General features: G+C 38.6%; 1 protein-coding gene across 13 annotated transcripts in view; it reads right to left on the reverse strand.

Annotated features, from left to right (window-relative positions):
• Window positions 1–13,648, reverse strand: part of ZNF385B (zinc finger protein 385B) — a 155,908-nt gene that overhangs the window by 110,030 nt on the left and 32,230 nt on the right. The window contains exon 2 of one of the 13 annotated variants that reach the window (XM_077785105.1): window positions 11,083–11,282. The exons of 10 other annotated variants lie outside the window; for them this stretch is intronic. Coding sequence is in view for 2 of the 3 variants with exons in the window: in XM_021552497.3 (XP_021408172.1) it covers window positions 7,513–7,537 (25 nt within the window). In the remaining variant the exon portion in view is untranslated. Of the gene's footprint in view, window positions 1–7,512; window positions 8,300–8,441; window positions 9,448–11,082; window positions 11,283–13,648 lie in introns of those variants that run through there. 2 more of the 13 variants (XM_077785104.1, XM_021552497.3) reach the window with 2 other exon arrangements.

The raw sequence follows: 13,648 nt of genomic DNA on the forward strand, positions 1-13,648 counted from the left end.
ATGGTACCAAGCAGCGGACACAGAGTTGCTACATAGCTGCCTTGCAGTATTTAAAATACAGTATTAGGAACAGAGGCCAACTCTGTAAAAAAGAGCAAAATAAGCAGCCCATACCATAAGCAAGGAATTTGAACTGGAAAATTACTCTCCTTTCACAGAGAAAATCTTGATCCTGCCAGCTGAAAATAACTAGAGGAGAGGAAAAGACAACAGAAGCCCAGAAAATCTTGAGCAGTATCTGTATCATGGTTCTAACTTGATGCAAAGAAAGAGAGCTTTATGAACTCACTCCTGGCTGAAAGAGTATTTGTTCCAGTTACAAGTGTGTCATGCAGACTTTAAACACCAGGACCCAACAGTCCACGGCTGCGGGGGCAAAGCTGTCCTCCTGATTCATCGGCGAGTCACTGATGTAAAATCATGTTATTAAAAAAGTAATACATAACCTTTTCAAATGTTACACAATCTCTGCTTGTAATTGCATCCTTCATACAAACAGGGTTGGACTTGAAATGAAGATTCCCTGCCATTTTACTAGGAGAATGTATCTGATCTTGGAGATTCTTTAATAGCAGAGAGGAAAAGGGACCTCCTAGCACATAATTAGAAAATTTCAATTGGCAATAAGATACAGTTCTTAACTGCAAGGGTGAAGGTTTATTTAAACAATTCAAGAGCTTAACAGGCAAATTCATCACATCCTGAAGTCCTTAAACTGAACTTGAATGTGTCACTAAATAATGTGTTCTAGTTCAATTGCAGATTTATTTGACTTAACAGCAAACACCTGCATATTTGGGAAAGCAATTTCTTCTCCTAAAGGAATTAATACCAGAGATTATTTTGTCCAGTATTGTAGAATGATAAGGCTTGGCGATTCCTTCAGCCCTCAGAGTCTGTGAGCCCCAGTGGATGCATTGATTCTGACTTTGTTTATACCAGAACTATCATACTAGACCATATGTGGCTTACACATGTGCTGACTTCCAAATTTCTTGGTAACAAGTTAGCTTTGATTAGGGTAACAATAATAATTTTCTCATTATTTTCAGTTAATTGGTAGATGTCCCTTCAGACTTCGCTTTGTGCTGGCAGCTGATTGCTCCACACCACAGCAGTACCATCGTGTTCTACTAGCATCCAGCAAGAACATCAAAGGGAAAAGAAGACGGGAAAAAAGTTTCTAAGTTATTATAGTTCCTCAAAGGCTCCTCCTCTGTGTGCCTGCACTGTCACTGGCTGTTCTACCAGCTATGCAACTCCTGAAACCTTGACTTTGCATAACAATTTCTCCTGACCCAAGAACTCTATTAAAAGTAGGCAGTATACAGCATGTTCATGCAATAGATGGCCTAGAAAATAATATACTGAGTAAAAGGATTTCAATTCCAGGCCAGGTAGCACAATAGCACAGCACTTCCTTGCCATTTATCATCACTCAGCTGCCTACTAAAAGCTGCTATTTTGACACATTTTAGGATAAGTAATTTCCAGCTACATGTACTTGACCACTCAAGACAGAATAAAAATTGCCATTTTTCGTTCAGACTCCCATGTATTTCTAAACTCCTAGTGTTGCTCCAGCAGTTTGCTTTTGCACAGAGGGGTCAGTGTTGAACGGGCTCGGCAGGTGCCCGTGAGAGGGGCCAGAGCAGCTCCCTGTGCACAGTGCACGGCTGATCACCCTGGGCACAGGATGGAGGAGACTCAGACTGCCAAGCTGCAAGCAGCAGAAACAACACAGCCCTGCTCTCCACTCTGCAGATATTCAATTAATGAATGACAATTCCTGAGATTAGGATTCTTATCTTGGTTATTTAAAGCAGTTAAAACAGATTTGATGCTTTGCATCAACCTTGCAAAGGGATGACTTGAAGCTGTCAGGGTAATGTGCCATTGATCAAAGCAACACCAAGTTTCCAAATGAGGAAAGCAGTATAAAGTAGAAATACTTTAAAAATACAGATAGATTTATCTGCCCAATTCATCCACTGATTTCATGTCTGGATAATCATAACAAGTATTTTTGAAGCAAAACTGTAAAAATCCATTAAACTGGATTCTAAGGCAAAGTATGTGCCTGGCATTCCACCACCTACCAAGAATTTAAGCAAAAAAAAAAAAAAAAAAATCCCACAAACACGGTAAGCATAGATACCATGCAATAACTAATAACCAGAGTAGAAGTCTAATATACCCTTTACCCAACAATATCAACTCAAATATTTTTTTCTGCAAAGGTAGTCTGAAAATCTCTGAAACAGTTGCCTTGTTTGTTTGGAGGAAGATTGAAAGAAAAGACAATTTTCCCTTGAAGGAGAAATACTTATTAGATAGGGTGAATTATTAAAATGAGTAAATGTTTGTAGCTGATAAAATAAAAGGACAACAATATTTTTGTTTGTTTCTGCCAGATTTGTCCTTGTTTCTGTCAATAGATATCAAGAATAAATCTGGAACTATACCACTTTCCATTCTTTATAACCATATTTAAAATATCCAGAATCTGAGGCTGTTTTCATAACAATTTGCTCCCCAGTCAATACACTCCTGGTGTTTCAGCTTTGGCTTTTCTCAAAGTCTTATCTTTAACTCAGTAGCCAAAGTGACTGAGAAGGTTAAATCTTATTTTCAAAAGTAACTTGGGTACACAGGAGCTAAGTGCTGTTTGTGTTTCCTTAAAAAAGAGGTTACTACAATGATTACTTAATAGATCAATTTTTACTATTCAAAACCTTACTAGAGATGCATTAGGCTCAAATGGTACCACTACCAAACCTGGCCACAATACATGAACTGCAATTCCTAACAGTAATCTTCTGTCCTTTCCAAATAGGCTGTTTTTTCTTGATGAAGTGATTTCTGTGACTCTTTATCCAGATGTGCCACTCTAAAGCCTATGAATCTTCCTCACCTCCTTATTTTTTCCATGTTCCACCTAAGTTTGATCACCTGTTAAAAAAAACACCTCAATTTCTGCTCATATTTAAATGTTCGGTCACAAAAACATCTCCAGATGTCATCACTGCAAATACTCAAGGCTGAGCCAGAGGAGACGCACATGTATGAAACTTTTGAATCCAGCTTGAGCAGAAAAACAGACAATTTTAAGAACTCCCTACATGGATTTCTTACCTCCCCTTCATCTCTCTACCCCTACTATGAAATATCCTGAAGTAAATGGAGACCCCCAGGTGGAAGTTACAAATCCAGGTACTGTGTTTCAACTTCTGCCATCACAGAATGCTTGAAAGGAGCGAAAGGGAAACTCCCACACCAGAGACCTGCTCTGTCTTTTCTACCTCAGTAAAAATATAAACAGTACCAATGTGAACAGCTAGCAAAGCCAAGCAAAAAAATCCAAAATTTAATACACCCCAGTAACCTCAAAAGTCCCTTGACATGGAAACATCCTTTCATCACCTGAACACAGGTGATCTGAACACAGATCTCCTACACCATCTAGAGCAACCCATACACTAACAAATGGTATTACCAAATGCATCGTAACACAAAATCTTGCCCAAAGTCTGACAGTTTCACAAGTTGCTTAAAGGGAAGATTTTGTCCACTCATCTCTCATAGTCATATCCCTTTCCTCAGGTAGCTCCTGCAGCACACTATATGAATTTTAAAGCCTCAAGCCTTAAGGAAGCTGTATTCCTCTATTCACAGAGTATTAAAAAGACTTCTCATCTCCTCCCAAGATGTGCACTGCTCAGTCAGAGACACAAACACTTCAGTGTAGTTCTTGAACCTACCCAAGGCTAAGGAATTCAGCCTTTCATCTGCCCTGACTGCTGGTGTCAAAACAAAAGTACTCTCCTGTACTCTCCTTACACCTCTGGAGATCAAAACACACCCAGCTTTCCTCACTTCCAACTAAAAAATAATTTTAAAAACATCCTTACAGGAACAAAAAATCATATGTGAAAGAGGGAAGTTACTCAGTTTATTTTCTCTTCAGATTCATGTTATGAGCACTGCTCAAAATCCAACAGAACAGAAAGTATATTTAAAAAAATAATAATTTCTTGGCTGAACATTCTGGGTGAGACCTCCAGAACATCTCTGGCTCTTTAACCTACAGACAGGAAAAAACATATAAACCTGAGCTTCAGTAGTAAAGCTTCAACAGGGCTGCTACAGTGAACTACAGCTCTCAGTGCACTCAGCTCCTCTGGCAGGATTCATCAGTGACCTCCACTAAAAAAAAAAGCAAAATTCAAAATTTCCACCAAAAGCCTAGCTATACTTGGATCCCAGAGTCAAGTGACTAACATGGATTTGCTCACAACATACCACTTCCCCAATAATTTCTTTTCCTTTTAGCTTAGTGTCTTCTTCTTCAGAATTTCTTTGTAATCTTGGCAGTAGAGAAGCTGCTACCTCCTGAAAACTCCCAAAATGCAGATCACCATACCTTAACAGTGATGTCTTCCAAAGGAGAAGAAATTAAAATCACAGTGCCACAGTGATAACTGACAATATGATACAGAAATAGCTAGAGAATGGATACAGAAGCAATAGAGCTCCACAGCAGAAGTGGTTTTGTCCAGCACAACACATCAAATCTTGCCCCTCACTTGAACTACCAATATGAAATGGCAGGAGAAGAAACATAAAATAAAGGCACTTGGAGAAAATGCAAGATCTTTAAGGGTAAAAGGACTTTGCAAAAACCATCTTTGAACAAAGAACGAACCAGATTGAAATTTGGCAAGCTAATATCCAAAATGATACAAAGAATTTCCAAAGAACAAAAGGACAAAGAAAGGCACTCTAGCTCAAGCACTTAGAGAAATAAAACAAATTTTATATGCCATGCTAGCAACATGTCACACACATTGTTTTCCAAATGTTCATAATATTTTCTGCCTGGTAATCTTTAAACACACACTGGAAAGTAGCAAGCAAATTTACTCAAAGGTACTAAAATGATAACAATATATATTTAAGCTGCCAGTATGCATCTCTTGCATGACTATAGAAGCATCCAAACATGGTTTTGAAAAGGGAGCTTTGTTGCAGTAGGACTGCTGTGCTTTCCAAGTGCCTGTGACAAAGGGCAGTCTTCTCCATAGCTTCTACTTCTTCTCCTCCATGATGATGGAGTAAGAAAAAACAGGTACACCAGCTCACGTTACTTCTTAACTTAACTTATGGAACTATGACCTCCAGCTTTTTCTTATCCCAGGAAGGCATAACAGTAGGTGGAACAGAATCTCTCCTCAGCACTTAGAAGAAACACTACCAGCTCTAGAGCCAACATCATCTTGCACAAAAAACAAAGCAACATCAAATTTTGCTCCTTGCAGACAGAGCTGAGTAAAGAAGCAAATATTGTATCATTAAAAAAAATGCTTATTTCAGGATCAAATCAGAATTGTGAAGACCTAGATTTCAAACAACACAATTTTAAATTGCCTATATACAAGAGAGAGGAATTTAGGCTAGACAGAGTAACCCAAGTGAAGTGCACAATGTTAACCACCTTAACCTTTCATCAAGCACAGCTCCTAGTGAGGAAGAGTCACAAATCTGGCATAGTTAGAAAAACAACAAAAACCTGCCAAGAGCGAGACACAGGTTAAAAATAAGTTGGTTCATCAATTTATGAATAGTATGTATTAAAAAGGGTTTTACAAAGGCTTGAATAACAACTTATTTTGACTTCTATAGATTCCTAAAAAAAGGGAAAAGCTTGTAAAGCAGCTATCTAAAAATCACCCTGAATGTTTAGGGTGCATTATATACATTTTTTCACATGTATTTTGACCTTAATCATTAAATAAGCACATAGAGAAAATTAGCATTGAGAGATAGCAATTTTACATGTCACAGGAAAAAAAAAAAAAGAGCAAACAAAAACTTATTAAGTATAAAAAGGTGACGATTAATTTAATAATTTCATGTCATGAATAACAAATGTTTTCTGAAATACTACAACAAAATAATTCCAAAATGCTATCAGGAATGTCAAGACTTAGGTCATTCAGGAGAACTTTCTTTTATGTGCATCTCCCTAGGATCCCCACCACAAACTGCATTTTTGTTGGGGATGTTTTTTTTGGATTTTGTTTGTCTTTATCTCCAAAGAACACCTTAGCAAAAGCTATCAGCTTTGACAGAACACCAAAATTCTGGCACTGAACCATAATTGACCATTACCATAAAAAGAACTGCTAAATGAGAAACTATGTGCTCAGTATAAAACTAATTTCATGCTTTCAAAAGCACACAGTGGCTTCTAGCAAGATAGTGGCCCTGGGACTTGCAAAGACAGATTGGCTAATACAAATGGTGTGTGCTCCTGATGCAGTCTGCTTAGCCAAGCTTTACATGTACTGGCAATAAATGGAAATTCTCGAATCTTCTGTCAAACAAATACACACTTATCTATAACTTTGGAGCTGAAAGCTATAAAACAGCTGCCTCATAAATATATTTAGCAGGAAAAAGCATGAGCTGTCCTAGTTCCTCAGAAGGAAAAAAAAAAAAAAAACAACCAAAACCACAGCAGTCTTTACACAGTAAGCACAGACATTTCTGTAGCAAGCAAGAAAAACAATAAATATTTTTCAACAGTTTTCCTTGTTCTATTTAAAAAATACTATCAGCATATACAAATATAATCATAGGAGGTCTCACCTCACCAACTCAATATTTGCATAACAGCAGTGCTTAATAAGTAACTCAGCTGAACTATTTTATTTTGTTCTGCTAGAGGTGATATTCTCAATAAAAGCCCTTTTTTTTAAACACACAAATACCAAGTCTGTTTAGTTTATGATAATCCTTTCAAGCTTAAAGATTTGCTACTAGAACTACACAAGCTACCTTTAGCACACTATCTGTTCCCTTAAATAAAACTTGGTGCACTAAATCTCAAATTTAACTGGTTAGGGAGAAGCAACAGTAATTTTATACCCTTCTCAAAGAAAGCTGTCAGTGCAAATGAATTACTGGAAGCTGTTCTGGGCATGACAGATCATAACTTTTAATATTAACAATGACAGACATATCTATTATGTCAAATCCAGTATACAATTTATTTCAGTCTTTACTTTTTTAGTTTACCTGGAGAATCCGACAGCTCTTGTGTTTCACACATCATCGTAACTATACTTTGAGATTTAACAAGCCAGAAAGCAAGCTCCGGTAAGAGGTATTTATTCACACTGCTAATAAGCTTCTTTCTACAACAGTAACACAGCATCACTGACATTCAAAAAAACATTTAAAATGCATAGGAAGTCACCTACTGGACAGATGCCCTCTGCAAACAGCAAGCAAGGAAAGGGAGCTTGCCACATATTTAGTAATTTTTTATACTGAAATGAGAAGAAAAAGATGCATTATATGCCTTGCCTTTTTTATTATCCTTTCCACTGGAATAACTAAAACAGAAATGCACTGCACATAGCAATAATGCCAAACATGTAAGCATCCACTCTTAATGTCATAGCACAAAGCAACTTAGTGAAGTTGAATAATAAAAAACAGACTCACCTCTACTGGGAAGCCCACTCCACATTATGGCAATACTATTTAAGCAGGTTAAACAGCAACCAAGTTACATAAACAAAACTTCCAGTATGTGACCAATATGATCTACGGTGCTACAGAGTGTTGGCTCCAGCCCTGATCATCTGTGTGACAGTTCACTGCTATACCAGAGCAGCCTCAAACCTTCCCAGATGCCGGCTTATTGCACTGCTCATTGAAAATCCTTCACACGCTGGCAACATTTTAGGGAAGGACAAGCACACTCTGAGTCATTTGTAAAGAAAGCAAAGCAATTTCAGTTCTGTATCTTCATGCGTACCGAAACACAGAGCACTGTCAAACTAGAAGTCTGCCTGAATTTATGCTGAGAATCAGGCAACCCAAGCCTTCATTATCAATGCATGGAATCAGCTACAGAGATCAAATTCAAGCAAACCATAAAAAAATAAAAGGATATGATTATGAAAGGCTCTACAGCTTCAGCTCCAAACCACACAGAACGAGGAATCGTCTATCTAGACTGTGTAAATGTTAAAAATAGCCCTGTCTTTTCTACAACGAACACGAGACAGAGGAGAATGAGCAGCCTGTATTGTGAAGAGGTTCATTATTGGGGGGAGAGGGGGGGGAATCCAGCAATAAAAATTAATGACACCTTACAGCTTTTCTAAATAAGATTACTTCAAAATTATGGACATGAAATAAGTAATTTTTAACCATACAACAGTCTATTACATAGTAAAAAACAGGATATCCATTAAAAAGCATAATAAATATTTGGGTGAAAACATTTAGAATGCTGACCCAACAAAGACCTGCACAGTCTAGCAGATTAAATATTTTTTACCAAAACAAAAATATCATTAAAAGCATGACACTGCATGACTAATGCCTTCATTCTTTCAAAAGAGCAGTAATTTAAAATTACTTACTATGAAAAATATCCATGGCTTATTAAATTCCTGCTATCCCTACTCCCACATGGACTTCTTGCAGCATACATCTTTTTTATCTTTTCAGGTACTTCATAGGTTTTCCTTCCCCAGAAAGGTAAGAGAGCATGTTTTGCTGTGCATGCTCACAGCCAGAGATACACAGCATAAGACAGATGTAACTATAACTAGGCTTTGAAGAAATGGAAAGACAGGAGTTTTTTATTTTATTTCCTGTGCAGTTACCCAAATATACTGCTGGGTCATGAGATAACTATCAGAGAAATTTTGACAGGATCTGATCCCAAATGAGAAAAATTATTGTACAGAGAAGATGTCAGTTTTCCTTTTACGAAGTAAAAATAATAAGCAAACCTGACTTCATTATTTTGTTTCTTCCAGTATTTTTAATGCAGAAATCATGGCCAGAAATGCACATGAATAAAAATGTATGAATTTATAGATCCCTTTTCATCTCAGCTTTCTACACCTCTAAGCTGTAGATCACATCCTTCAGAGAGACAGTGAAGAAATTCTCGCAGCAGCATCAACTCAGCTGATTTAAAACACTCTCCAGGCCATGCCTGAAGTGGTTAAAGGACAAGGGACATGCTCCCAACTGAAGCAGAAGTTGTGTCACCACCACTCCTGCAGTCATTCTCAGCTTGAAACCATGGCTGATGAGCAGCTGTATTTTTGGTCCTAGACTCTAAAACATCCGATTTTCTGATGCTTTAAATGCTGCTTTTTTTTACCACAGCATACCCACCCTTGAAGAGAGGTTAAACTGTCCAGGAGGGCATTTTGCTACAAGAATACATCTATGCAAAGTAGTGGCAAAGGGTCCCGAATGTACTGTCCAATTTTATTTTGGAATCTTTCCACATTCCACCCAAAGGACCACTGCCTGCAAACCATTTTTTCCCATAATAGGTACATACTTTATTTGCTTGCTTAATGTCACTCATGTATTCCTCACCTCCAAGAGAATGGAGTGTAGAAATGAATAACTGGTCTGATAACTCTTATCTACTTCAAAAGAGTTATAGTTTTCAATTTGCCATTAGGGAATTAGGAAATTTTTTAATTCTGTGTTTCTACAATCACTTCTGCAAAAGAAAAAACAGCAATTGCTTATACTAAATATATTTCATACTGTAAGAAAAACGTTACATACTATTACCTATCTCTTAAGTAAATGGTGGAAGAGACTCAAGCGATGCAAAGAATGTGGTACCATCTACCAAATGTCATCTTGTTCAAGAGACCACTGAATAAGAAAAAAGTCAACATACCCTGTAGCAAGAAGTGAAATACTAAGACTTTCTCAGCAGTTCACTAAGCTACATTTCATTATGGTCATATAACTCTTTCTGTTATTATTTCTATTCTATTGGATGCAGTTTTGATTTTTAGTGAGAGCAGAATTTTTTACAAATAGAAAAATGGATTTTTCCTAGAGTAGGACAGCAAAGCATGAAGCAACCTCCTGCTTCACGAGGGGACAGAGGGGAAGCCCTGAGGAGTTGCTCCACTTTGTGGCCCCACAGAAGCAGCTCTCCTGAAACTGCTTTGTGAAAGGTCAGGCTGTAGCAGCAGATGTGGAAGACAGAACAAGTGCTCACCTTCTGCTAAATCTAAAAATGGTTTTGGCCAACACAGAGTAAGCTCACAGTGCTCTCTACAGACTTGTGTACTAATTCTGTAGCTACGCATGCATACATTTAATAGGACTCGGGTCACAAACTTTAATATACTTTTAGTTACTGCTTTGCATTCCTCTGAGTACTTGCTAGAATAATTCATAAAGATCTTCTGCAATAAAAATTGGATTATTCTTGTCTTTTTAGATTAATGAAAGAAACATTGAGAAGGAATTGAGAACCTAGATCAAGAGGCTTAAAGTAAGCAAAAGTTCTGTACTCCATTATGTTGGCACAAAGCAATCTCAGATGGCAACTAAGTTACCTGTCAGAAAGGCAGTCTTGGCCCATATAAAGATTAAAACCTACATACAAAAACCTGCATTTAGGTTTAGATTCATCTGACATAAAACAAGGAAAAACTCCACTGAAATGAGAGCAGTGCACTGCAGATTCATCCTGTTGTAACCAACCATCATTGGTCAGATCAAAGGCTATCTGGAATATTTTCAGTGTAATTTCTCAACGTCTATCAATAGTCTCTTTAATTCTTTGGCTGAAGATACTACACACGCTATCTCTATTTTTTTTTTTTTTGAAACAAATATGCAAGTAAGCGATACAGTCCATGGATCCTATCAAGAGTAATCTGAGTTCTTTAATTGCAAACCTCCCTGCTTCCATTAACTTGGTAGGTTGCCTAGATGTACAAATTTATATGGCACTAGACAAAGAGATAAAGAAGCTCTAATCTCTGCTGCCAAAAGTGGAAGAAGCTCTGCCTTGTCCATAGTCCCATGTCCTTCTCCCATGCCCAAAAGTGCTGTTTTACCGTCTCCCTGCCACTGCCAGGCCCTTTTTGTGACCTGTTTAAGTCACAAACACAACAGAAGTCTAGTAATTTACATATTTATTTTGCTGTATTAACAAATCCCTGGCTGTCATTGCTGTGAACCAGATCACAAAACTGTGTGTTTATAACACCTCAGGAAACCAACCTGTGATAACCTGTGATAATTTCCTCAGTATTGCAGCGTCCACAGAAAAACTTGTAGCACTATTCCTTACAAAGAGTCATGGTATAGGGTCCTAAAGCATTTCCAAACTGTCACAAAGTCAGAGATTTCAAGAACAAGAAGGCAGAGCTGCTACGAGGACACACTGCATCCTGACATCCCAATCACACCTCCAGCCGGACCTGCAGGAAGATCACACGGGCGTTAATGAGAGCCCTAAAGTACATGTGCCTTTAACAGTCTAGGACCCAGGGAAAAGGGGTTCTCCTTTGCCCACTCTTAAATCCGGACATTTTCTGTAACAAAAATGAAACTTCCCTACACGTTTCCAGAGATCTGTAAAATCTGGACTTCGATAGGCATTTCTAGCAAACTCCCTTAAAACTACACCGACTGCTCCCATGTTACCATGGGGGAAAGGAGCGAGAACCAGGAGACTCACCAGGACACACCACCCCATGGAGGAAGCACCGAGGATCCGTGGGGCAAAGCGGGTGTCAGCTGCGGCAGACGCGGAGGAGCAGCGGCCATGCCGGGACCCCCGGCCGGCGGCGGGAGCAGCCCGCAGCGCCCTCACTGCCCGGCCGCGGCAGCGCGGCAGCGCCACCGCGTGGCGCCGGGCGGCGCGGCCCCGCAGCGATCGCCCCGCCGGCAGCGCGCGGCCCGAGCGGACCTCGGTCAGCGCCGAGCCCGGCCCGTGCCGGCCCCGAGAGCGGCGGATGCTCAGCGAGGGCAGGTGGAGTTCAGGTACCCAGAACGCTCCTGAAAGCTTTCAACAGGCTGCTCCAAAATACATCTCCCCAAGGCTGCAGGAAACAGCCCTTTCTTTTCCTTTTTCTGCATAGGAAATACGTGAAATAATTTCCAACTTAAGCCGCAAGACAAACACGCATTTTCTGAGTTTTGTGCGAGTTCCTGCTGACAGCAGCCTGTCTCTACGTCTGCATGCCTGGCACAAGGGTCGGATGGCCCTGGGAGTGGCAGCACTGAAACTGCAGCCAGAGACGTGGTGGGCAAGGCAGGTAATAAACAAGCACTAACATAAACAATATGTGTGCGTGCATTTTGCACCGTATGCAATGCATTTTCCAAATAGAATACTCATTTTTTCCAGTTTTCAACACCAACGTAAATTAAAGGAGGTATTAATGAGTGGATCAAATGACCAAAGTTGCCTAATGCAACCCATTAATTTATTGATTGTGGCAATATAAAGAAAAGCAGCTCCCAAATCTTTGCTTTCTATTAAATCTTACTTGCTAGGAAGCAATTTAAATGGCAGGTAGAGGTACAATAGCAAAAGAGTTTGTATATATCAATAACAGGTGAGGCAAGATAAACTAGAAAAGAGGAAACATTTTAGAAAAATATGTTATAAATCATACGACAATTGTACCCTTACTCTAAATATAAAAAAGTAACTTTAAACACATCTCTAAAATGATATTTAGACTTTAAATATATAAAAGCCCTTCATCTACAAAATTAAAGGTATTCTTGCCAGGACCTGGAATCCCAGGTATCGAATCATAATAAATGCTCCAATGTAGTACAACAAGGATCATTACCAGCAAAATTTAAGAGCAACAAATTTGAGCTTATAGTTGTAAAGCACATAGGAGTCAAAAGTTAATGGACATTTATTAACAACTGAGGGCCACCTGTCATAAAGGATCACAAAACAGAATGAATATGAAAATATGTCTCATCTCCATTTATAACAAAGTCCACCAAGTGTCAGGGAGAACTGGAGTCAGCAATCCATCAATTCTGTCACACAGAATCAAGACAGTTCTGGCAGGTCTGTAATCCTGGTTTCTCAAGTGTCAAGGAAAACTTACAGTCACATATATTTTACAGTCACCTCATTTTCCAGTGGGAATATTATTGCTTTCACATTCATCTACTGAATACAGAGGAAAACCTCCAACCTGACACTGGATGGAACTCTTGCAGGAAGTTTCCTAAGGTGTGCTGAACTGTTCACTAGATGCTTTGTTAGAAGGGTGCAGCTATAACAGCGAAGTATCAGAGGGGCTATTTGCTTCCTTTGTGTGTGGAATAAAGTCTATTCACTGGTGAGGTGAGATTAATATAATTACTCTCTTACCATCTGCACAATTAGTTCTGTTTACAATGTTAGCTGAAGAAATGGGAAAGGAAGACTTCCATTACAAGAGGTAATAACACTCCAGAGGACATGGATTAAAACTGAGCCTGGATAATGTCTATTTATAAGAAAATTAATTTCTAGTTATTTTTGGAAAATGTTCTTTGAGAACTACATCTAGTAAGTCTTGTTCTCACAGTGGTTCTTAAACAGTATAATAAATTGTTTATGTAATCACAGTAATAATAAGTTGTCTATTATAAGGAATTTCTTTCTTTTAAATGCTATGAACACAATATCCCTCAGCTATGAAAAAAGAGTGCTTATTTCAGCATGCACTAGATAGACCAGCATAACTACTATACAACTAATAGTCTAATATAGAGATCGGTAAACAAGGTAGAAAAAAACATGAATTTTAACTCCCAAGCTATGCAG

This window comes from Lonchura striata, chromosome 8 (assembly GCF_046129695.1).
Source record: "Lonchura striata isolate bLonStr1 chromosome 8, bLonStr1.mat, whole genome shotgun sequence".
In the NCBI taxonomy this organism is placed as follows: domain Eukaryota; kingdom Metazoa; phylum Chordata; class Aves; order Passeriformes; family Estrildidae; genus Lonchura; species Lonchura striata.